At 37.6% G+C, this 26,401-nt stretch overlaps 1 protein-coding gene across 17 annotated transcripts in view; it reads right to left on the minus strand.

Annotated features, from left to right (window-relative positions):
* Nucleotides 1–26,401, minus strand: part of LOC111863401 (plasma membrane calcium-transporting ATPase 3) — a 400,552-nt gene that overhangs the window by 33,131 nt on the left and 341,020 nt on the right. For 16 of the 17 annotated variants that reach the window (XM_023849698.2, XM_023849697.2, XM_023849693.2 and 13 more), the window contains 4 exons: nt 20,058–20,256; nt 16,848–17,059; nt 8,173–8,324; nt 2,182–2,323 (listed from right to left, as the gene is read on the minus strand). In XM_023849698.2, coding sequence (XP_023705466.1) covers nt 2,182–2,323; nt 8,173–8,324; nt 16,848–17,059; nt 20,058–20,256 — 705 coding nt within the window. Of the gene's footprint in view, nt 1–517; nt 658–2,181; nt 2,324–8,172; nt 8,325–16,847; nt 17,060–20,057; nt 20,257–26,401 lie in introns of those variants that run through there. The other variant, XM_023849696.2, reaches the window with a different exon arrangement.

Raw genomic sequence — 26,401 nt, forward strand, 5'->3', positions numbered from 1 at the left:
GAAAGTTAAGAAAATAAGAGTTATGTATGGGAAATGCCATCTTATAAGTATCACTCTGTACAACCTGAAAGGGATTGTCATTAATATCACTGTTTTCTGCAAACCGTGAGAAAAAATTAAAACAAAAAAAACAGCAATTATTGTTTGGACGTCAATATTTCCTTGTGTTTTAATTGCCAGGCATGAAGGTGTGGTACTGTGGCGTGTCCTGTTGTGTGGTGTCATTCAAGACAGCACAGACCTGACCTGTTAAAGAACTAAGCATAACCGCCGCCCTGCCCAGCTGTCCGGCCATTTTTCACTCATTCAGCCTGAATTGTAACATCACAAATACCCTTTCTTCAATTCATCAAATGGTTGCTTATGAAGGAAAGTGACATTTTCTTAATTTGTAGCCATGAACCTCCCAATCATTCAAGCCACATCCCTTTCAAGATTTTATAAGCATATATATAGGTTAGACATATTACAAATCAGGCAAGGCCATGGGTACAGAACACTCAACTTGAGTAAAGCCTAGAGAAGAACCGCTACTGCGCAAGCGACTGGTTGGACTCTTCACTGAGCCCAAGCAATGGCTGGCATTCCTCCACCACCAAGTCCTGTTCGTTCGATAGCGCCGTTTTTTGGGGGGGATGCTCAACTTAAGTCAAGACTCTGGTTAAGAATAACAAACAGCTGTTAGTAAAGTGACCATTACCATTATGTATACATGTAAGATATGGGATGTTGACTGGGAATTCAGCAAATCTGAAATGCAAATATCTGAGAGTTCTGACATCAGACACAAGGCTCAAACTTTTTGTACTTCAGTTATATTTTTATTAAACAATTCAATGCACATATGTTTTAAATACCAAACAATTAATGGTAAAATACTGACATGTCTAAAATTCCAGTGAAATATAAGAACTTGAAATTAATGTTTTAAAACACAGTAACTCCATTTAAAAGATGTGTTGAAGGAGAAACTCAAGTCCAGTATCAATGTCATGAACTTCAAGTATTCAAATCATTACATAATGAATAATGGCATTGGTTCAATGCAAGGTATAAGCACAAGTACAGAATTCCACTGTGTAACTGTGTCTTGTAATGCTGTGTTGTGAAATTTTACCTGTATGTGTAAATGTCACTTGTTGCTAGAATTGGGAAGAGCTAGAATCAACAGTTCATCAATATGCAACTGAGGAAGGTTTGCATTTTTAATGGTGTTCCCAATGCATACATTGATTAAATGAGTGAAAATGAAACCAAACAAGTACATACATAGAGAATATGGCTCCTTGAAAGCAATAAGAAGCAATGGTTATTAAATCCAGTTGTCAGTGCACAATAACAGAGAAATACAGCACTAAACTGAAAATTAGTGTTTTGCACACATCATTCACCGCCAAGCAAAATAACTGTCACTAGAAATAACCATAGCTTCCCACTGCAGTTTGTGGTTCTCTGCCCTCCACATCCCATCTAAGCAATGTGCATCAATTTTTTAACTGCTCTAAGAAATATTTGCAATGGCAGTTGAAAGTAACGCATGGGAAAGGAACTTATCCTGAATGAGTACAGAGGCATAATACCACGCCATATATTCCTCCAAAAGCACTGGAAAGCATAGAAGAAGCATATTTGGGTAGAACTAACTCTTCTTCATCTTTAGAAAGAAACAAAGGTTAAGATTTGCAAATCCAAAACCAGTGACAAGCAAGGAATTTAAATAACTCATATGCCTTGCTTTGTATGTCAGTCAAAATCCAGAAGAGTTACCTCTTTCATTAGGTTATACTGCATTCACCTGCTAAGCTAGTCAGTTCAGAAACATTACACTCAAATACCAATGTCTTATACATCACGGGAAAATTAAAGTTTTCTGAATGTAGGCATAGGATGTAAGTACAGACTTGGCATAATAATTCATGAATTTAAAGAAAATGAATTTCAGTTTTGCCTGTTTACATTTGGAACACCATCTCAGAAAAGCAAGTGAGTTATGTATCTCTGTTAAAACACAATGAACCAACTCTACTCGTAATATTATAACCTTGCCTGATTTTTATTGCACTAATCAAAGCAAGAGCATAGCAGTCAGAAAACAGGACAGAAAATAGAGAACAGAAATGTAGCATATTTGCTAACAACTTATCATTAGTAAATGAAAGGAGAGTGGATAATGTCACTTACCTGGGTCTGAAGTCTTGTTAGGCCACGGATCCATAAGATCTGGCCTGCCCGAGGCTTTTTGCCTTCCTGAGAATCAGGATCAAATTTCTCTTCACCCAGAGTAATGGCTTCTGTATATTCCTCTGGATGCCCACGACCCCACCTGTCACACATACACACATAGAAGTCCCAGAATAATGACAGTACTTAACATACTTCTTGTCTTAACAAATGCAGTCACTAATTTAAATGTAGGATTTCTTACAATTGAAAATTATTAGAAGCATTTAAAATAAATATGACAGATAATAAAAATAAGATACTGGCATTTTAATCTCTGTATATATTACATTTATGCATGATGTGTATGTATTGACCATCTTCTAGCGCACACAATCTCACTTGTCACTTCACTACATGTTTCGGCATCACTGTGCCATCCTCAAGTGAGTTATTTACGTTAAACTATTGCACTGCTCACCATCATGTGTCGTTTATAAAATGGTTTAAAATGTATATTCATCATGTACTATAATAAAATTTATATATTAAAATTTTGTTGAGATTTATCATCTTATGTCATATTTCAAACACGTGTATTATATCAATCTTCCACTATGGGAGTCGTTCTTCCTATATTTTGTGTATACTGCGTCTTGTGATGTGTCCTTCTCTTGTGGCTGCATGCGCTGTATCAATACATATACATCATGGATGTGAATCAGTGCAACAGGATGCTAAAATACAACAATATTATAACTATTTCATGCTAGACACATTTCAGCCCTATGACCTACTTTTAATACCCTACTGCTTATCTACAATGCATTATAATAATACTATTTCTTACTTATCTTCACTCATTATATGCGACACAACAAAATTTTGTATTTCCATAAATTTTAAACCTTTTCAACAGTTTTTGCCATGTATATATCCAGATGAAAATCTACACTGGTTGCTATAGTCCCATGACAAAACATCAATACTGGAAGTATATGACAGTTAAAACTGACAATTGGAGATTATGGAAAGGACTGGGGGAAAAAAATAGGTGCCAATACTTACTAATGTTTAAAGACACAATAGATCACTGTGGTCGCGGTGCAAGGGCCAAGAAGGTACACCCCTTATACGTACTAATGTTTAATGGCTGCACCATAGCTCAAGCAGTTAGTTGACGGCTTCCCACCGCGGCAGCCCGGGTTCAATCCCGGGTCTGGTCATGTGGGATTTGTGGTGGACAAAGTGGCAAGTTTTCTCCAAGTACTTTGGTGTCCCCTGCCAATCTTCATTCCACCAAATTCTCCATCATCATAATCAGCCGGGGCAGGCTACAATAGGCCCATCAGTGGCCACCGTGCCGAGTGGACCCAGTTGGACTCCACTGCCCACTAAGCGAATTACTAATGTTTAAAACTAGGAATGGTGCTAGGGGAGTGAGAGGCAAGGGGTGAACAGCTATCAGCAGGCCATTTAACAGTGTATAATAATTAAATGTAAGCTCTGAATTGTGCACCACACAATATGATTTTATAATGCTTGTATGGGGCATGTGGCTGAGTTGGCTGAGGCTCTATGCTACAACCTGTAAGGCTGCGGGAGGCCCAGGAGGCCCAACAGTATAACACACACAGTCACAGGAGCAAGACACAACTAAAGCACAACACACACAAGATAGTGAAGGAGTGCTCCAACAGAGGAGAATGGGCGTGACTGGTGTAGTGAGGTGCGACGTAGCGATGTGGTATCCTGAACAATTTTAATATTTTTAACGTTTGACAATGTATATGATAGATACATATTTTAGTTATTTTAATATGAGAACAAGGCATGCAATGAACTAGTTTGGCGTGGATAAGTAAGCACCTGAAGATGGCATTATTATGCCGAAACATGTAGTGCGAGGGAGAGAAGGAGATAAATGAGTGTATGCACTGCAAGACGGTTTAAATAAATCATGGACTTAAATCAGTGCAACAGGACGCTAAAATATAACATATTCCTGGGGGTTAAAGGGTGGCCAGAGTGCAAGGCTGACCTCACCTCCATTTGTGAGTTGATTCCCTAGAAAGTATGGGAGCCTTGATGTCTCACAACCTTATGGGCCTTCATGGCCTGTTACAGGGATAGCTTTACCTTTTTTAATGCTTGTACAGTCATACTGTAAAGATTAGACAGGGAAATACACCACTGCTACAAATAAGTACTGAAAAATGTATCAAACATATGAATATCAAATTACAGAAAACAAAGATGTATGGGAATATAAGAATGTGGACTGAAAAATTACTTTAATGAATTGCAAACTGCCCACAAAAGTTTGATTTGAAGGTTCTGCATCATCCACTGTCCTAATCTGATGACAAGTGATGGGGCCACTAAAAAAACGTCTTGCAGGCTACTGATTCAAATCATATTTTGAGATCAAGGAAACAAAAAGGGCACACAGTTCTTCCAAGACAACATCAACAAACTGGTGTACTGGTGGATGTTTCAGTGTTCAGAGTGATTATGTGGTGAACTGACTACTGTGTTCACTAAAGTCCTGAGTATGTTATATGGCTCATATACTGGTTTTGTGTATGATATGAGAGAAATAGATTTTTTAAAAACAACTTTCCAATCCACCTTTGTATAATTTAATACAAAGGCATTTTAAAAAATTCTTCATCTGATTTCATGCTGCCAACTTTCTAAATTTAAGACCTTCAATTTCTTGAAACAGGATCTGACAAATAAAGTCACACATTTCTAAATTTAACACACTGGTTATCTCTCCCTGTGACACATCATCAATATTTACCATTCAATCATGAGCACTAATTACTATGACAAACATGACAATTGTAAATTACTTTTTATAATAAACAGTTGCATTCTTCAAATATGTTGGTACAAAATAATTGTAATTCAAGACACATAAGACCAAACAAGAATGCACATTTTCCAAAAGAAACATAAAATTAAATTACATATGGTATTTTGATCATTACAAATGAAATGTTCATAATTTGTCACATTATGATCAACAAAGCATGTCCAAAGCATCATCTTAGAAATTTGCAAGCTACTATTCAATAAATATATTCTCATACTAAAGGATATATTTTCCTCAGTGTGATGTTGGAGGGCAAGTGATTTTCCTTACTTTAGGTCTGGCTGTATTTAAAATCTTTCTTTTGAACTTATCAATGTGAGTAACATAGAAATATATAGTACAAATAAACCTAAAAAATATAAATCTGTAAAAAGTTCATATCTGTGACAGCTTTTCAGTGACATAGTGGTTTTTTGCCTTCTGTATGTACTCTAGAATGTTGCTGACAAAGCAGCCAAGAGAAATCTAAGTAAGAGGCCCAACAGATTTGAAGACTGGCAATGATGAAAATGTTAGCTGACAAAGAGAATATTAAATGTGATACTATGACATTCATATTGTCATGATTTTAGCAATTATGGACAGATTTTGTACAGGTAATCAGATTTACTGAACTTTTATAACTCACTTTTCAATTCACTACAGCACACACTAAATCTTCTCTCAACTTCTTCACTACTCGTAAACATTGCTTGGTAGCAGCTTCAAATGGTGAATGTCCCCCTTCCTCTTGGTTCCCAAACTGTCCCAGACCTCAGCTACCAGCTTCTAACAGCAACAGCTCACAATGACTGAACCCCAGTATTATCTGACTGTAACAGCTAACTGGCCCTGCTTGTAACATCTTGAAATGGACTGTGTGCAAAGCGTCTCCTTCATTATTGCTGTATTCTCACGTTGCTGTGGAAACATACTTGTTTGCTGTTACCTAGCAATGGTTGTTGTATAGATGTTTTGCGGTTTTTACCTAGCAACAGGTGTACATGCCACATTGCTCCCTCCTTAAGGCTACTGATCTTGAATAGACTACAGGTGTACTGCCATTTCTTCTTTTCCGAGGGCCATGCTTTCGATGTATCACCTTTCATTTCAGAGTAGGCTGACTGCTCCACAACGTCCAGCCACTCACTTCCTATAGCCCAGTCAAAGACACGACTATTCACTTTTTGATCTCCACCTTATGGTCTTCCTGAAGATCTTGCAAATGCCCTTCCCCTCTTCAGGTGCAGCTGCTCCTCTAAGTCTCGGTCCCTCATCCCATTGTTACATTCTAGGCTCCTCTGTCATCTCTTCACAACCGTTGGTCCTGTTCGACTGTGGTCCTCATGCTGTGCGGGAATGGCATGGTCCCTGGTTTGGTTCTCACTTCCTCCAATCATGTCCATTGTGGCCTCTTCATCACGGACTTCCTGATGATCGTCTATGGACTTAATTTCTTCTGGAATTGCCCACCACTTCTCCAGACAAGTCTCCATCACTTCCTGGCAGGCCACTGTCTCTTCTCGCCAGGCCTTCATTTCTTCTCGCCAGGTATCCATTTTGACTTTCAGCCTTGCTGTCATTTCCCCATGGCCGGTTTTTACCTCGTCCAGCAGCCATTCCATCACTTTTATATAATTTGTTCCACTGTCTGTGCTGCCACAATACAAGTATCCAATGCAATCAGTTGATCAATCCAATCCAACTTCTGACACCAGTTGTCACATGTATGGAGTGTGCCTATAGATGGATTTTGGATTGATAACTGATTTACTGGACTCTTTGATATAGAGCATGACCACACCTTACAGATCACCATTACACACATACTAGTGTCCACAGTCATGTCTTCACTGTCATTGCTTTACAGCAGCTTCCAACAGTGGACGTTCCCCTTCCTCTGGGTTCCAGAACTGTTGCTGGCCTCAGCTACCAATGACTGAATCCCAGCAGTCCTCTAACTCACTGCAGCAGTCAGAGTCAGAGTTACTTTAGAACTGGTCGTTTACCGCTGATCTGTTCATATTGGCGCCAAGCCTCTTGAGGCTAACTCCTGCAGTCATAGTCTTTATGTAACATTCTCTCTGACGAGAGGATGGCACATGTTCCTCTTCCTCTGGATTCCTAAACTGTCCCAAGCCTCAACTACCAGCTTCTCACAGCAACAACTCACAATGACTGAACCCCAGCAGCCCTGTAACTGAGTGCAACAGTCATAGTCAGGGTTACTTTATAACTGGTGGTTTACCGCCAATCTGTTTGTATTGGCGCCAAGCCCCTTGAGGCTAACCCTTGCAGTCATAGTCTTTATGTAACATTCTCTCTGACGAGAGGATGGGTATGTCTCTTATAAATATGCTTGGCAAAGACTGTGTAGAAAAAACAGTTCCTCTGTTGCAGTGCAATTGTTATAGTGCAATAGTGACTGCATGATGTATTCTATTGCTGTGTGTACAGCCATCAGCATGGACTGTGGGGAAAACAACATTCATCTGCTGTTTATTGGCTGCTGCCTAGTAATGGCCAGCTGATGTGACTCAACAATTTTGCTTTGAGTCAATATGCCACAATATTTTTAATTCCCTTTCACATTCCCTCAAAGAAACAGGAATGATCTCAAGAGAATGTTTCAGTGGTACGGATTTTTCTGGCATTTTTTCTCATACAGATAATCTTAAATCCAGTAATAATCTGTCCTTCATTCAACTGAAGTATTGTGGACAAATTTATGACCTCCTTCCAACAAATACAAAATGAAATCTAGCATAGACTTCCAGTTCTGCAATTCTTCTGTTGTTCACAATATATATATACACAGACATGTAACTAATGTAAGTGCATATCCATTAATAACATGTAATCTATCTCACAGGCTGGCATGTTGGGTTCATGTGCAGGCAGTCAAAGGACTGAAACCTCCTACAGCAGTCCAAAAGTAATACAACAGTAACAGTACTTCTTTGTAGGTTCAGAAGATGACATGATGGGGGGGGGGCAAGATGTCTACATCAAAGGTAAATGGAAATTAAGTAAATCAACAAAACGAAACGGTGCAGGAAGGACATGAAGTATTGAATACATTAAGGAACAGGGAATAAAGAATAATTTGCATATTCACTAATAATGTGCACATTGAAGTGATGATTACTTACGAAAGTATTTTGGGGATCTTTCTAGTTGGTACTGTGGTCACTAACTGGCCCCACAACAATGTTCCAATCCCAAAGAAGAGACACCAAAGCCACTGCTCCAAACTTAAAGTTGCTGTTGAGAATGCCATCCTACCCCATTGAATAATTAGGACCTGAATTTGAAGCACATCAGTTTAAACACATTTATACACTTGCACATGATTTCGGGTTACAAGGCAAACAAAAAGAAAGTTTGTACTTCCTTCTGCTTAGTATGAAGAGTGTACACAACTTAAAATATGCAGATGTCAGTCCATCCAATATAAATATCTGTAACATTCATAAAAAAATTAAGCTTGAGACAAGGCATTATAAATGTAAGTTACCCACAGTCTTCAAGTTTTGACAGATAAGAGAAGAAGCAGGCTGAAAGAAAAGAATACTTTTAACAAGGCACACATACTACCCTGCAGCAGATACTTGTTATGGTATACAGCTATTCTTGGCTTCCTAGAGCTCTCATACATTCAGCTCATAACTATGATACAAATTTGTTGTTGGGTCTCAAATAAATAGGGACACGTTTTAAATTATACTGAATCTCTAAAGTAAGGTGCATTATACCTCAAAATGAACAGGTCATAGAATACTAATGTTGATTTCATATGCTTCGTAATATGGAGGGTATTTAACTACAATAAGATTAAATACTATTCTTTTCCCTTTAAGGAATGCTTCAAGTCTGACAATAGCTAGCCTTTCTTGAGAGATATATAACATTTCAGAAATATTTTGACCCATTAAAGGAGCTGTTCAGAGCCACAGTAACTCAGTCAGTATATCAATTAGGCTACAGGCTAGAAAAACGATGAATAAGGGACTGATTTCCAGTACAGGCAAGAGGCTTTTCTCTTCTCGATCATGTCCAGACCAACTCTAAGCCTCATCCAGCCTCCAATACAATGAGTGATTCAGGATGTTTCTGTGGGATCAGCACATTCAAAGTTATCTGTCTCTACCTTGCAAGAAAATATGTGAAGTTTGTTGGAATGGCATACAGGAAGATGTCAGCCTTTACCCTTAAAGACACATTCTGAATTGATGAGTAACGGTGTATCTTTTATCGATAAATTGGTAAATTCTCAGTTTCTGATACAATTTCATTTAGAGAGGGAAATCAAAATGGCTCAATGTAGAAACCAACAAAAACTAAGAAGTTCTTGGAACAACTAACTTCCTACTTTCCTTGATACGACATGGATTGCACAGAAAACAACACGCCCAACAATTCTTCTATTGTTGCTCCTGTATTCGTTGCCACAATGTTTCTACTGAGCCAGTGTCCAGCAACAACAGGGGGATTCTTACCGAACAACTGGCTAGCAACAATAGGGAAATTCTTACTGAACCACTGTCTAGCAACAATAAGGGGATTCTTAACGAACCACTGGCTAGCAACAATAAGGGTATTTTTGCCGAACCACTGGCTAGCAATGACAGGGGGTATACACACAGTGATGGGAGCCATTTATGAAGTATGCTGTTAAGATGGGTTCAGGTGCCATGATATACATACCAAGATTCATACAGATTGGTTCAGTCATTCAAATTTTGATAGGGGTGATATACAGATAGCATGTAGATAACATAAGCTTACTTTCCTTTTTTTTCAAAATAAGTTGGCTAAAACACCATGATTAAAATGTGAACACACAGAACACATTTCATTAGATGTATACAAAAGTATAGATTTCAGCAGATACAGCTTTAAATGTAAAATAATTAAAAGATTAATTAAAATTCACGTGTTTTGGTGACTCTTAACTTGTCACCATCAGACCTTTATATTGTAAATGTGTACAGTGTGATGAATAATAATGTGGTCTGGATTTGATGATTGGATTCACTGGCACGTCTTCACAATTACAATCAATTACTACAGCTCACAATCAATCCTGACCACCAAGACCTCTCTTCATTCTGCTTCTTGTTCTAGGACTGACTACAAACGACCTTCATGTCCCAAAAAAACCTTTAGCACAGACCATGCACAGAAAACACACTGAGAACACCATACCCTAGCAATTCCTCTACTGTTATAGAGGTGTGTTTATATTGATGTTGCATAGAAACGGCAGTTCTTCTACTGTTGACTGCATATCCGTTGTAGCGAAAATGTATTTAGCGACCTGTTGCCTAGCAATGGATACACACGTTACATTGTTACAAGTAAAAATTATATGAAATAACTCTACCTATAAAAATGTTAAATATAAAATTCATTTATATGACACAGAGATGCTTAAAAATCCATCTTCAATTTCATTTTTAGCTTCAAAAAGGGACACTGGAACTACATGACAGCCTAAGCTAGAGCCAACCTGCACCCCTTTGCCATGCAAGTATTTATTTCTGTTTTACACAATGTATCATATATTTAAAATAAAAGGCACTTATATAGCTTCTTCTACACATTTAAAATATAAAGGTCTAATAATGGTGAATGAAAATTGCTGAAACATGTAATATTTTAATAAAATTTTAATTATTTTACAATGAAAGTTTCCATTGGTTTATTTTCTAAGAAAAGTTTTCAATTTTGTGCATACTTAATATGGTATATACTCCAGCAGGAGTTACGTGGAGCTGAATGAGACAAGATGATGACTATGCACATGGGGAACTTGATAATATAGGAAAAGCAGCAGTCTGAGTACTACATTTCAAGATTCCATGCTGAAATTTGACTTGTAGTGTTGTTGAAAAGCACAATCAGGAGAACCAGTTCCCAGCCAACACCACACATGATACTTCAAGAATACATGTCAAGTATTTTAGAATTGAGTTGAACTGGTTGGCTACATATGATGAGATCAATTACAGTGTATCAAACAATTCTGAATGACAGTATATTCAAAATTCCTGTTCTGTCTTCTGTTGGGATGTCAACAGAATCTGTCAGTGGATTCATGGATGTGGTACAACAGAGGAAATAGGAAAATGGAGGAACATGTGGAACTGAACCAACGCATTAAAAAGGCATCTCTTACTGACATACTAACTGAAGATAATTTACAATGAAAGCATACACAGAACTATTTATCATTTTTGTAACAGCATTTATTTAGGATTTCTTTGTATGAAAATTTCATCTGAAGAGTACTGTTTTCTGGGATGTTTCACTGTGTACTCTGGTAGAAATTCATCAATGTTCCTCTTAACTGTATGTGATCTATCAGACTACATGACATTACCTTCCAGAAGTCAGTAATCTTCATAGCCTTGGTGTAAAACACCAAATCCAATAAAATTTAATCCATTTCTGCATTAATCAATAAGTCATCTCCTGAGTAAAATCCAATGTACCCAATTCAATTTCCAGGAATCACTGTTATGAATTATTAAATTGTGTGATAGACAGCTTGAAAGAATTAAGCTTATGGTCTTATGGGATTGATACCCTAACAGTATGGTACATAGATCTCAGTATTTCAGAGGAAACTGGTGACCAAATCTTCAGGGTAGAGGGGTGATTTTAGGTTCTTATAGCAGTGAGTAGTCTGGTAGATATCAGTGATTTAGTATGAGCAATCTGCTGCCTCCAGCTTCAGAGCAGAAAAGCTATCTCATATAGACTGAAGAAGTCTTGGGACAGGTGCCATACCTAAAATCTGGCAGGATGAAGAACCTTTAGCCACAAATGCCTTCAAAATACAATCTTACAGCAGCTCTTTGCTTGTCAATGTTAGTGCAATTGAACAAAATATTTCCAGTAGCTACCATATGTAATTTCCTTAACAGAATCTCCAAACCTACTTAAATACTGACTGAATCCCTTAAGCTCCTGTCCTTCAGCTGATCCTTAATCCACAGATAAAGATAACATGATGGGATTGGGAAGAGTATGGTGGTTGTGAAACATCACAGAATTATGCTTAATAAGTAAGTACTGCACAAATAGCAACCATACCATTACGCTTATACAGAAGCATCCAGTCTTTGATCGCCTGTATGTCATATCATTTTGGATGTACTGCTTCTCACTGAGGAGGTACAACTTCTTGTACAGCACCTTGCTGATGGTAGCATTCTCATAAATAGGCTTGCACAGACTGTTCTGCCAGTCACAAAAGGCCTCTAATATTATCTTCCTTTTGACTAAGCTTGCTTGAAGTTCAGTAACCATGGCGACATCCACATGGAGAATTCAGGACTAGTCCACCATCCAATGACGATACAGTCCAATACTCCCTGCATACCTCACATGTCAATGTGGTGATGGTGATGTTACAGGCCACTGAGTGCATGAATCATCATCCAATAGTTACGGACATCCTTGAACCCGAGAAGTCAAACACCTCACACAAACACATCACTATTTCACCATACACAGCCCTAAGTATCTGCAGCATTTATATTGCCACAGTCACCGGGAAAACATGATGTTCTTGTACAGGTGGAGGCAACCAATTTCTCTACTTTGGGATACCACATGTACTGCTCTCTCCTCTGAACCCTGCATGCAGCAAGTGAACAATTCCAATAACTGTGCGATGGGAGTACTCCACCACATTTGTTGTAGTATCACTGTATTCATCTCTGTTCTGGAACTGTACCTTCTAAAAGCTACCATACATTTACACTCTGGATATTCCTGCATGACCAGTAGAAAGTTATACTAGTGATGACAAATTATGTTGATAAGTTTAAACATGCCTTAAAAAAATTTCTCCATATTGGCTCCTTTTACTCATTGCGGGAATATCTAGATTGGAGAATGGAAAATCTTGCTTCTTACAAGTAACTCATAATCTGATTGCTGATTGCGTGGTTGATGTAATCTTCTGTCTTGAATTTATGCAGCTTTTCGTTTTGATAAGCATGATTTATATGTATTGTTTACCTGTAGAATTGCCTGTATGTTTTTTGCTGATAGTATTACGATATGACAAGTCCTGTATCAATGTATTTGGATTTATGGGAATATGAAATAAAGAAAGAAAGAAAGAAAGAAAGAAGGAAAGATAATTGGTCATAAGTGTGCAAATTTATAATGCATTTAACTCAGTTAATTTAGGTAATTTAAATGAAATTGTATTAATTTTATTTTTTTATAGTAACGTTTTTTTAAAATTATGTTTATTAATTATAATTTTAATTATTTTTTATTTTATTATCTATGTTAATTGACTAATGTATGTGATTTTAATTATGTAACTCATGTAATTTATTATATGTATCTGGACACATCTATTATCAAAGGGACTATTTCCACATCCTAGGCTTTTTACCTGTATGGATATATGGAAAATAAAGGAAATGAATGAATGAAAGGGTGAACTGGGAATAACGCAAGAAAAGAGTATGACCTCTTTTGCAGTGCTGCCTTCATATCACATGATTAACTGGCACATGTGTTCAATCTATGAATTGACAAATGTGAGAAAGTAAAATTAATGCTCTAGGTAAACAACAATCACATCTACTTTTATTTCCCTTATACTAGGGTGACAAGACATCCCATTTTGGACTGAGGTGTCCTGTTGTCCCAACAAAGATTAAACAGGATGCCAAACAGTCCTGTGTTTTCTGAAAGTCACATTATCCTAGCCATTTCATAAATGGTACTTGGGTGTAACAAGTGTTATGTCTCACATGCACACCACAGTATGGAATAGTGACTATGCAGTTTCAGTCATTACATTGCTGTTTTTTTAATGATCCAATTTCCATTGATTGGTTTCATTTCTTAAACAGTTAATTGAATATATGCTACAATATTGTATAAAAAAGAAATTAGAAACTCTCAGTATTTAAGGCACTGAAGTGCCCAAACAACTTGATAACTTAGGAAGCAAAATAAAAAGCAGAAGAGATGAAAATTTTCAGATCTCAAAGTCTGTATTGTTAGTATCAGATTTTGAAGGCTATTACACCAATTAACAATTCATCAGAGTAATTACTTTGTTGTATAACACATTTTTATTGCATGCAGAAATGTGGTGTAACCAGCCTCAATTACTGCAAGAAATTTGTTCATCCAATGAGTACAAAATTCTGCCTAAGAGGGGGAATCAACTTCTTCAGCAGCAGGTGAAAATGTATGGCTCCCAAGCAAGATCACAGAAAAAAGTGTGCCCAATTTTTTATTATTTTTTAGCTGGTCACCTTACCTCTTGCTCACAAGCTTAATTCCAACAGATGCATGGAGATCAAGTTAATTACAAAGAGAAATAGCAAAATAGATTTTCTGCTTCTGCTTTCCTTTTTAAGACCTACAGAATTAGAATGAAATGACACATCATCACATATTCCCTACTGAACATAATAAAGAAAATACTCAAATCAAATCCTGTTCCATGAATGATCTTCACCGAATTCAACATTTCCAATGCATGAACCTGCATTACACGTATCCACTAAAAGAGAAAGATTAGGTTACATATTCCAACAGACAGTCAGAATTCAAAATTTGTTAAAATTATTGAACAAACTGAAAAGGAAAGACTTCTGAAGAAAAAAGAAACTGGAGCCCTTTCATCCATCAACATGTATACAATAGAAACAATGAAGAGAAAACAGGCTCTTTTTCACTTGAAGATATGTTTAAGCATGTAAGCTGCGCATAAACTGCAGAAATTCAGTGGTATTCATTTATTATTAAATTTTTCTTTTATGAGGGTACATACAACACAGAAATAAGAGTGCAAGGCAAGTGATGTATCATGTGACAACCATGTGTACTTCCAGTGGATATCTATGAAATATGGCTGGTAGTGCCAATGCAAGCTGATAAGCTCAGAGGCATAAGTCCAGTTCAGCCACGTTAATGTACATGTTCTGAAATTTAAGCATGGTGTTAAATCTATGGTACAGAAGAATTTGTGGCTAACTGTAACATGAAACAATTATATGATATACCTGTCTGTGGGTGACATTCCTCATAAAATATGAAGATCATAAAAAACTGTCTATACTGCTTGCAGCTGTTATGTGAAAGAAATTGGTGGTAGCAACACAAGTCAGTGGTAAAGCCACAACTCAATAATGTTCATAACTTGTGCGACCGGCAAATGCTGCGTACCTACCACGTTTACTTGCCATCTTTCCAATTTTTCTCCATTGCATGTGCTCAGGTAGCAGGATGAGATTGTTTTGTGTTTTGAGTTCTTGTAAAATGGTGCTGAGGAGTTATGAAAATGGGGGTGTTTTCTGGAGTTCAACAGATCAAAATCTCAGCAATATGACATAATACACATACACTATAATAGGATACTTTAACATTGTTTTATCTCTAAGTATTTAGAGCTATATGACTGGAAAAAAAGTACCCAGGGTACATTTACACCAAGGCAAAAAGCTCTCCAGGCAAGTGGTAAAACACAGTCAGAGAAATATGTCTTATGCACCACAGCTGGCCATTTAAGGATAAGTTAAAAGTGTCCTCAAAAATGGGGTTTTGCTGAAATTCACAACGCTGGCAGCAGCAAAAACACTGTTTATAACCAAATGACCAGCTGTCACATTCTGTGCAGTACATGCATGACAGGAAAGCCATGGAGAGCAAAATATTTGTTTTTGGAATGTACAATTATGCAAAATAATTATAAAATTTGTCAGGGATCAAAAAATGTTGAGAAAGTAAAGGAACTTTGTTATTTCATGAATGGTGCAATTCAAAAAACGACTAAGAACAAAGTTTAATTTGGAGATCACAAAAAGGAAAAAACAACAAAAGGTTTCAGAGCTGTAACTGGGGGGGGGACTAAACTATTTCCTGTATTACTAAAGAAACAAACCTTAAAAATGTGTTAGGCAAAAAAACATATAGGAACATTTATGATGTGGGGTATCACTCTGAAAATGATCATCTTTTTAATGATGGAATGTTAAAAAAGTTATGAATGAATATATTACTTTTTGAGAGAAATGACACATTACGGTCCTTGTAGGGAGGTTTCCACTGATATATACTCCCACTCACAATGTGTGGGTATGTTAGTTCACAGCAAATCACTACTCAATAGATTCAGGTAATGTTCAATCATAAGACATGTTGGGCAACAATCTGCCAAGATATTAAGAAGATAAGGTCATCGCTATGCCTAAACAACATGCCATGAAAATATAGGTAGACTGGAGGTAAAGATTCATCTACTCCCAGTCTTGACATAAGATGGAACTTTACGTTACAGATGCTTTATCCCTGGAGGAGCCCAATACTCACTGGATAAAGGCTGGGTGGCCCCATGGCTTGACTGGCTAGTGTTGTAAAGATAAGAAATCAAACTCTGGTTGTCCTGCCCACAGCCAACCACTATATTTACTGAGCACTCCCTGTTTGTGATCGAGATACTCCTACAGCAGAAAAAAGAAGGGGGGAGGGGGAGGAAGACGGGATTTCCATAATTTCATCCTAACATTCTCTCCAGAAACACTGTTCTATTATAGCCACCTCCCCCCTCCCTAAATCACTATACAGTATCCTAATTATTTTGTACATCATGAAAATATCCTGCTGCCTACATTCAATGATGGTTTGTACCACAAGGCATGAATGGGCAGCCAGAAATATTGAGTACATTAAATAATTGAAAGAAATAAAAGGCCCAAACAAACATACACACACATATGCACTCATACACATCTGCAGGAGAAGACAATGACTTATGTAATATGTTGTCCAAGACACTTACCTGTGCTAAACATGTGCAAATCCAAATGGAATAAAATATGGGGTTTGTAAAAATGCCTTCAAACACATTCCGCTGGCCATGAATTTTTCTCGCATTGATTTCATTAAACAACGTCATCATAACAAATGTGTTAAATATAATGGTGAAATGTTGACTGGGCTTGGAACCATATTCAGTTCCCCTTCCACTAGGAATGTCCAGCATTTTGTCTCCTGGAAAGTAAAATTACATTTCTAACATAAGGTATCTACTTTTGACTCTTTGGCATGCCTTATATCTTGCTACATTTTAGGTGTCATAAAAAGGTCACTAACAATCAATGTACAGTGAAAGGGGACTATAGATAGCTTTCTGATGATATTATATAAGTGTACCATGTTTTATAGGTAACATGAAATATATGTGGCTTTGAATTTTGGGATTAGGCTGCACTGAAGTTTGAGAGTTTTTGAAAATTTCAGCAAACCTTGCAGTTGTTATTTTCTGGGTTAATGACTTTTAAAAGGGGTTTGGAAGCTCTTACATAGGATGTCCCACAAAAAAATGTCAATATTCTGGGAGGTCATTATATCAGTCATTCTAGCAAAAGTGTATATGTACTAGTGTCGTATTCTGAATGGTATCTGAGACAGAGCTATTTTCACGTACAGTTCCAATATCACTGATCAGAAAGAGATATTACATACTGTTTCTAATACTGGTATTTTTTGTTCAAGTGAACAAGATGGTACAGTTTACCTAGTATAATACAATTTAAAAAATTCCACCATCAACATCAATGCACTTTGTAACTCCTCTGAGTGCATCTTGATATTCCTTTATGCAGGCAATAAAATCTGTAGTTGTATCTCAGAAACTGTTTGGAATAAGACACACATACATATAAACATTTTGCTTAGAATTACTGATACAATGACCTCCCACAATATTGACCTTTCCTCCTGGGACACCTGTATAGTCCAAAAATTCAAAGGCACACACAATCCAGCCACAGAAATCTAAGGACTAAAAAGATGAAACACTTTATAGTAATGGTCGCATATTTTCTGAGACCTCAGCAGGACATTTGTAAAGTATGTGGAACAAGCACCGTTCATACACAGATTCATAAGGATTATTGATTCTAACCAAAAGCCAGAAATTTCTATATATCAGTGTGAATAGCAGATTTTATTAAAAAATGTTAAGCTTTGGTACAAGTCTGAGAACAAAAGTTCATGACAAAGTGGTTAAAGAAGTGCACAGATTTATATCAGAAGTGACTAACCACAAACAATGAATGCCAAAACATAACCCTCACAAACAGACAAAAGAAAAATCCAGAAAATAAATATAAAATTTTTCAGAGGAACTGGAATTAGAAATTTGTTAATAGAGTTATAAGAGAAATAAGATTACAGTGGTTTGGTTATGTACAAAGAAATGATAGAATATGGACACCAAGCAAAATACAATTAAAATTTAAAGGATAGAGACCTATGAGACAACCAAGAACATGCAGATTTAGCCAAATACTAGAAGACATTAAGAAAGGAGGGAAAATCTGGCTATTAATTGAAAAGGAAATGATCCAGGAAGATAGAAGAGATGAAAGACTGAAAGATGATAAAGGATGATATTTTGTATGCAGAAATTGTGCAAGTAATTCCATTTTGATGGCAGAAAGTAAGTCTCAGAGATGAATAATATTGTGCAGTGTTTGTGTTTCTCACCCTTATGTGAAAGAGATCTGAATCACTGACTTCACATACACACAAAAATGCCACAACTAATGTTACTCTGCAGTAAGTCATGTACAGATACTCCAGTCTTGAAAAAATATTATACTTCTGACCAGGGCTTGAGGTGGGGTGGGATGCAGCGGGATGGCATCCCGGTTCTTTTCTAAATGGCTTAAAAGCATCCCATTACTTCTTTGGCAGTAAATGCAATGTACAATACCCAGGGCTTGAGGTGGGGCGGGATGGCATCCCGGTTCTATTTTCATTCCACCTCAAGCACTGCTTTTGACACATATTAAAGGGTTATGATGATGGTGTATAGCATTCTGAATTACTGGGTTTTTGGACTCTGTCCATTGTCTGGTATTCTGAGAACTAGAGAACACAATGCTTCAGAAACTGTTCTCTTACTGTTCTCAGGTGAGGGGGGAGACACCTACTCTGTTTGGTCTCTTAGAAAGAGTTAACCTCAATCACTGCCCATTAATACAATTAGGCTAATATCAGACATTATTCCAGGTGATCATTCAGTTATTAGATAAACCTCTGAATTCCTTCAGTGCTGAAATTATTTTTGTACAAATGGTAGGGTACCTGAAGCCACATGTGTTTGTGAAAGCACAGTCCTGTCCCAGTAACTGTACAGATGTTTGTGAAAGCACAGTCCTGTCCCAGTAACTGTACAGATAAGGTAAGGTAAGATAAAGTAAAGCAAAGGCAAAATTGTAAGGTAGAGCTATCCTGTAGCAGGCCATGAAGACCCAAAGGGTTCTGAGACATCGAGGCTCCAATATATTTCCTAGACAATTGGCTCACAGATGGTGATAAGGTTGTCAGCCTTATGCGCCAGCTGCCCTTTAGCCCCTAGGAAGATTTCTGGTGCTCATTTCTGTTAGAGGCTGAGACAACCCCAGAGCCATACTTCAGCTGGAAGGATTAGGTAAACTGAGAAAAAAAGAATCCATCTCATCGGGACTCGAACCCGCGACCTTCCGGCTTGTAGCATAGTGTCACAACTAACTATGATACCTTGTGCCCCCCAGCAAAGTTATCACTGTACTTAATTAACTGAGTGCATCCTGACAAGGGACCAGAGGTAGAGCTCCACGTACCTTGAGTAATGAGATAGGAACATTACCCCTAGACTATGGAGGCTGCTTGCAAACGGTAACTTAAAATACTTAGAAATTATTTTTTTCCCTTTGAAGGAGGAATGGGGGGGGGGATTTACCAACAAAGAAACAAAGGAAGCCAGGAAGAAATAGAAAATTAAAGGAAAAAGTACATCTACTTCACTTACTGGGCCCTAAATTATTATTATACATGCAGCTACCTTCAGCAACCTAAGGAAATACATGTAATGCAATCATAATTAAAGTTTCTCACCTCTTTCATATTCATTCTGTAAATAAGGTGAATAATTTTCTAATGACAAATAGATGAAGTACCTGTATATGATGGTTAAAATTATGGAAAAGCACCAACTTACCTACAAAGAGTAAGGCAAAGATAACACCAAGCTGATAAATTGCCTGTCCCAGTATATTTTTCATCATTGTTCTGGAGATGAGTGGTTTTGTCCTTCCATAGGGCTTCCTCAGCAAGAGATCAGGTGTGGGCAATTCTGTTGCTAAAGCCAGGGAGGCCAATGTGTCCATAATCAAGTTAACCCATAACATTTGTACAGCCTAGAACAGCAGAACACACTCATTACTTCTGCCTAATAGTCAATGCAAAAAGAAAACCAAAACTTCTTGCTAACTCTCAACACCGCTGGATGCGTCTGTGACTGCCAGATAGTGAAGTGGTGTAACACGTGTTTGTCACATTCTCGTTTTGCTCAAGATGACGGCACACTTGGAACAGCGATACTGCATTAAGTTTGGTCAGAAACTTGAGGATACCCAAGCGGAAACAATCCACAAAATTCAGCAGGCTTTCGGCGATGATGCAATGGGGGCCACTCAAATTAAAGAGTGGTTCAACCACTTTAAAGACTGCTGTATGTCGGCAGACAGTGACCAGCGTTCCGGGAGACCGTCGAGGAGCTGAAATACTGATGCTATTGAAAAAGTGCAGACACTCATCCTGGAGGACCATCTTTTGACCATCTGGGAAGTTGCTGATGAGGTTGGGATCAGCAGAGGTTCCGCAAACACAATTTTAACTGAGGATTTGTGCATGCAAAGAGTGGCGGCAAAATTTGTGCCCCAAGCTGCTTTCGCCAGAGCAGCAACAACTCCACCTTGAGGTCGCGCAGGACATGCTGGAGTGCGCCAACAGGGATCCTGAGTTCCTGAAGACTATGATCACTGGAGTCATGGGTGCATTGATGTGACCCAGAAACCAAGGTCCAGGCGTCACAGTGGAAGCATCCAACATCGCCGAGGCCCAAAAAAGCACAACAGGTCCAGAGCAATGTGAAGGTGATACTGACTGTTCTTTTTGATTACCAGGGTGTTGTGTATCATGAGTACACACCACTAGGCCAAACTGTCAATAAGGAGTCAATAAGACGTCCTCTGCCATCTTCGTGATGCAGTTTGGTGCAAGAGACCAGAGCTGTGGGACACATGCAACTGGCATCTGAATCATGACAACGACTTAGCTCATTCATTACACCTGATCCAGGGTTTCCTGGCCAAGCACGGCATTCTGCAGGTTCGCCAGGCTCCCGACTCTCCTGACATGGTTCCTTGTGATTTCTGGCTGTTCCCGAGATTGAAGACACCACTAAAAGGCTCTCGTTTTGACAGCCGCGAGGACATCATACAGAATGCAATGGCACAGCTGCACACCATTCCAAAAGAAGCCTTCCAGAATTGCTTCCAGCGATGAAAGGGCCGCTGGGCTAAGTGTGTGAGTCACAAGGGGCCTACTCTGAAGAGGACTAGGTATTGTAACCACCCAGATACAGAACTTTGTTTTCCTAGCCCAAGATCAGATACTTCTTGGACAAAATAGTATGCAACCCCGCCCTTGGTGGTAGGAGTGAAAAACTATGGAAGTGTGAGATCCGAGGTTCTCATGACAGTAATTATTAAGATTACTGTCTCTGAGATATGAAACCACACAGTTTGGTGTACAATTACATCAAAGGTGCTGACTGTGTTGTCATCTTGGTGTCCTGGAAGTGTGGTCATGTCTACATTGGACAGACTTGACTGTTCCAATGAGACAAGGGTGAAAGAGCACCATGGGCATATCCAGATGCCAGCAGTGGCAAAACCCAGCATTAACTCCAAAACATCAGCATTCTTTTCATTAAACTGAGAAGCACTGATGTACAGCCAGTCATTAGGTAGGTGATAGAGATTAAGCCTCATCATAACAACATGAACAAGGAAGATAGCCTTTCCCTAAGCAAGTCATATAGGCCTCTTTTCTGCTCCTTGATGGAATGCAGGACACCTGAGGATATAATGTGACTTCTGGACTCTATAGCTTGGTTGTTACTGGGGACTTCCGGAAACTGTCCTTTTCATAGTCTCAGTCAATGGCCTTTGTCAGTGCTTTAATTCCTTTTCTTTCCTTTCCACCTGCTCTGTTTTTCTCAACTTTTTTTTTTCCATTATGACTCTTATCTTCAATTTTACTTATGCAATATAATGTTTTCCTTACTGTATTATACTTTCCTCACACTTATTTTTATCTCCTTTAATTTTAACCTTATTTTGTTCTTGTATTTCCTTTCCACTCTCCCATTTGATTGATTGTGACACCCTTCTTTTAATTCCATTTTATTTTATTTACAGTATTTTTATTTTCTTTATTCCTTATATCTCATCTTTTATCTCTCTCCCTACTCTTCCTATCCACAAGCCTGACTCATGTTCCCATTCAGTTTACACTACTGCCATTGTGCATCCTTGGCCTCTTCATATCTATGAGTTTGGCCATTTTTTATTTTATTTACAGTATTTTTATTTTCTTTATTCCTTATATCTCATCTTTTATCTCTCTCCCTACTCTTCCTATCCACAAGCCTGACTCATGTTCCCATTCAGTTTACACTACTGCCATTGTGCATCCTTGGCCTCTTCATATCTATGAGTTTGGCCATTATAAGGATAACAGGATTTCACTTTATACTATTCCCACTGGTTTACTCTTACCCCCAATCCTTGTCTTGCATCATGGCTTACTATTTACCCTGAAGATAGAGACAGCAGGTTTATCCAAAATGTTCAACTGAGGGTGTTTGCGAACAGGGTGTTGAGGAGAATATTTGGACTGAAGAGAGATGAAGTGACAAGAGGATGGAGGAAACTGCTCAATGAGGAGCTTCATAACTTGTGGTCTTCTCCAAGTATAATTAGAATGATCAAGTTAAGGAGGATGAGATGGGCAGGGCATGTAGCATGGTGGAGATGAGGAATGCATATAGGCTATTGGTGGGAAAGCCAGAAGGAAGCAGACCACTGGGAAGACCAAGCGTAGGGGGGTGGACAATATTAAAATGGATCTTGGAGAGACAGGATGGGATAGTATGGATTGGACTGGTCTGGCTCAGGATAGGGACCAGTGGAGGGCTCTTGTGAACATGATAATGAACCTTTGGATTCCATAAAATGTTGGGAATTTCTTGAGTAGCTGCACAATTGGCAGCTTCTCAAGAAGGGCTCAGCTCCATGAGTGAGTGAGTTAGGAAAGTTCTATGCAACTACACTGTATCACATCCCAGAAGACAATAAATAATCTTCAACTACAACAGTGTTAGCTCGAAATGTTTATGTTTCAGCTATAAAGTTCACTGCAATTATCCTAAAAATCAGGAACATTTCATAGCATCTTCTGCACAACCCTACACATGCACCCATATGCAGCAAAACATGATAATAATGGAGTTCCAAAGGACCTGAACATTCTCCTGTTTTAAAAAGGTTTTGATTTCTTGCAGATAACTACTTGCAGACAAATATATTGCTAATCTCAGTCTATCACAGGTAGACTACAATGCTGGGATAAAAACTACAGAAGCTCCCCTTTCAAAATCATATGTTTATCTCCAAGCAATAACAATTTAATAAATCTATTTGCTAAAAATGAATAACACACCGTAATAATATGCCTGACTGTGAACTCTGTATGTGGTACAGTTCTATGTTTGTATGTACATAGCTGTACAGAAATAAATTATGTGAGTACACTATTCAACTACTCTCCCATACGTCTTCATGATGTAGTGCTTAGTTAGTTAAGCACATCTACGTGCATGATTATCTATTTAGTATAGTAGATGTAAACAGAGCAGTTTCTTCTTAACTAAGGATCTCAAGTATTTTGTAAATATTTCCCCCCTCCCCTCCCAAAAATTGACAAAAAAAAGGTAACCCATCAAGATGGTTAATGAGAGGGATAAAAGTATTTGGGCAGAGGGTGTGAGCGTTATATTTGTTAAAGAAAGAGATGTCTTTGTCCAGTACAACATTGAACTATATAAAGAAATATCAAATTACTTATAAGAAAGAGATATCGGAAGCAGAGAAGAGAAAATGACAGAATTATTTCAAGGTCAATAAACCATATCACGGCATTATGGCAAATAATAAGAAATGAATCAGGGAATTATCAAACAACAAATTTGAAACATTTCTTTCAAAATAGGCTCCATGATAGTTACAAATCCACAGCATATCTCATCAATTTAATGCTTTTTGTAGAGAATGTGGACAGGATGTTAAATCAAAATAAGGATTGTAAATTTGGTCATGATATTGTTAGTAATAAAATATTAAATTCGAATTCCATGTTTTTTGGCACCAGTCACTGAAGATGAGGTATTAAATGTAACCAGTAAACCAAAAGGTAAATTATTAGGGGGCTATGATGAAATACCGGAAAAGCTAGTACAAAAAAGTATTCAGTTTATTAAAAAACAACTGAACTTTATATTTAACATTTCTTTATGTTCGGGAACGTTCCCAAATTTGATGAAGATTAAAACAGTTCAGCCTATTCATACAAAGGAGGGAAAGAAGAAATTTCCCATTATGGATTAACTTAAATTTTTCTTTTGAAAATTCTTGAAATATTAATATATATAAAAGAGTAGTGAACCTTCCTAAACAAACACAGCATATCTGAGGCTCCAAGTGGCTTCAGAGAGAAGAAATCTATCAATACAGCACCACAAACCTTTATTGAAGATACCCAGAAAGCATTAGATGATAAGCTATTAGTTATGGACATATTTTTAGATTTAACTAATGCCTTTGACATAATAAACCATAAACTACTGCTTGCTAAATTGAGGATGCATGGATTTAGAAGAAAAATATACTCGTGGATGAGTTTTCATCTTACTGGGAGAACTAAATTTGCGGAAATACAGCAAGTAGATGAAAAGACCTCAAATACAAAGACGTATAATTAGTAATGTAAAGCAATAAAATATGGCATATCTCAGGGTTCTGTTTTGGGACCCATTTTGTTCTTGTTGTTTACAAATTATTTGCCTCACGCTGTCCTGAAAGCTAAGGTGGTGTTATTTGCGGATGACACAAATATATTACTCACTGAGAAAAATCTCACATCTTTAAGAGGGAAAATAGTAAAAGTTATGAAACAATTGGAAAATTGGTTCTTGACAAATAATCTTGTAATAAATATGGAAAAGGCAAAAGCAATACTATTTGAGGGAAGAAGATCTAGATTAATTCATGAACCTGTAACAACAAACAAACAATAAAGAAATAACTTATTTATCAAATTTAAAATTTTTAGGTATTTATATCACATAAAACTTAAGTGTGGCCACTCATAGACAATTCCTTTGTCAAAATTTGATTTGTTTCATTCTGGTCCATCACACTAATAACATCATGAAAAGTTAAGCAGTTCTGTCTAGTGTTACTGGTGAAGATTTTTCTTATTTAAATTATTTATGCCCTTACAGGTTTCGGTCTTCAGAGACTATCATCAGAGGGACACCTTTACATCAATACAGATAGAAGCCACTATTACAATACATGTTCTAAAAGTTAAAATGTATACATTCAATATTAACCTTTATCGGACGGGCCATTTAATTTCCGATAGGGGCAGCTGGACGGAGTTTACTTAAATGCCTGCCCTTCTAGAGCGATGAAATTGTAAGCATGTTTCTGAAAATGGTGTAATTTCTACATTTTTTATGATAAACGAACGAAATGAACGCTCCTTTAATGTAGAAAGAATATAGAATCAGATATTCTAATTTACAGATTTTAATATCTGCAAAAAAATGTTACACTCATTCCAAAAAAAAAAATCCCGAAATTCATATATTTTCTGCACCATGCGTTCTAGCAGTGTAATACATATTCTGCACCATGCGTTTTAGCAGTGTAAAAGTCCTTGTCGCCACCTCATACCATACTATCGCTTGTTGAAGCTTATTTATCGTATGGTACATGACGGTATGCAGAGACTGTGGGCGTCTGATATTTGTTTGCTGTTAGAAATACACATGATTACATTCTCAGAATATGGTGTTGCCAGATCGGTCATTCGTTCATTCATTGCAGTCAAACCATTGTGTTTGTAACGATTTTGAAACATCGCAATATGAGGTCAGCCACCCATGACATCATGAACCATTTTTGAAGGAGATATTCAGTTCAGCTAAGACGTGAATGAGATATTTGTATGTGTGGGTGCGATTTATGGCTTCTGGTCGTGGTCTAAGCACTGTGCTGGCAGTAAACCATTCACTGCTAGAGAGCCGTATAATTCACCATGGCCACACAACGACGTCGTATGGAAGATATTGAAATTGAAAAACAGCTGTTCAATGACACAGATTCGGACTGCTATTCAACCGATTCGGACAGTGGCGAAGAAAGTTGGAAT

The sequence above is a fragment of the Cryptotermes secundus genome, unplaced genomic scaffold (assembly GCF_002891405.2).
Source record: "Cryptotermes secundus unplaced genomic scaffold, Csec_1.0 scaffold792, whole genome shotgun sequence".
NCBI classification, from domain to species: Eukaryota; Metazoa; Arthropoda; class Insecta; order Blattodea; family Kalotermitidae; genus Cryptotermes; species Cryptotermes secundus.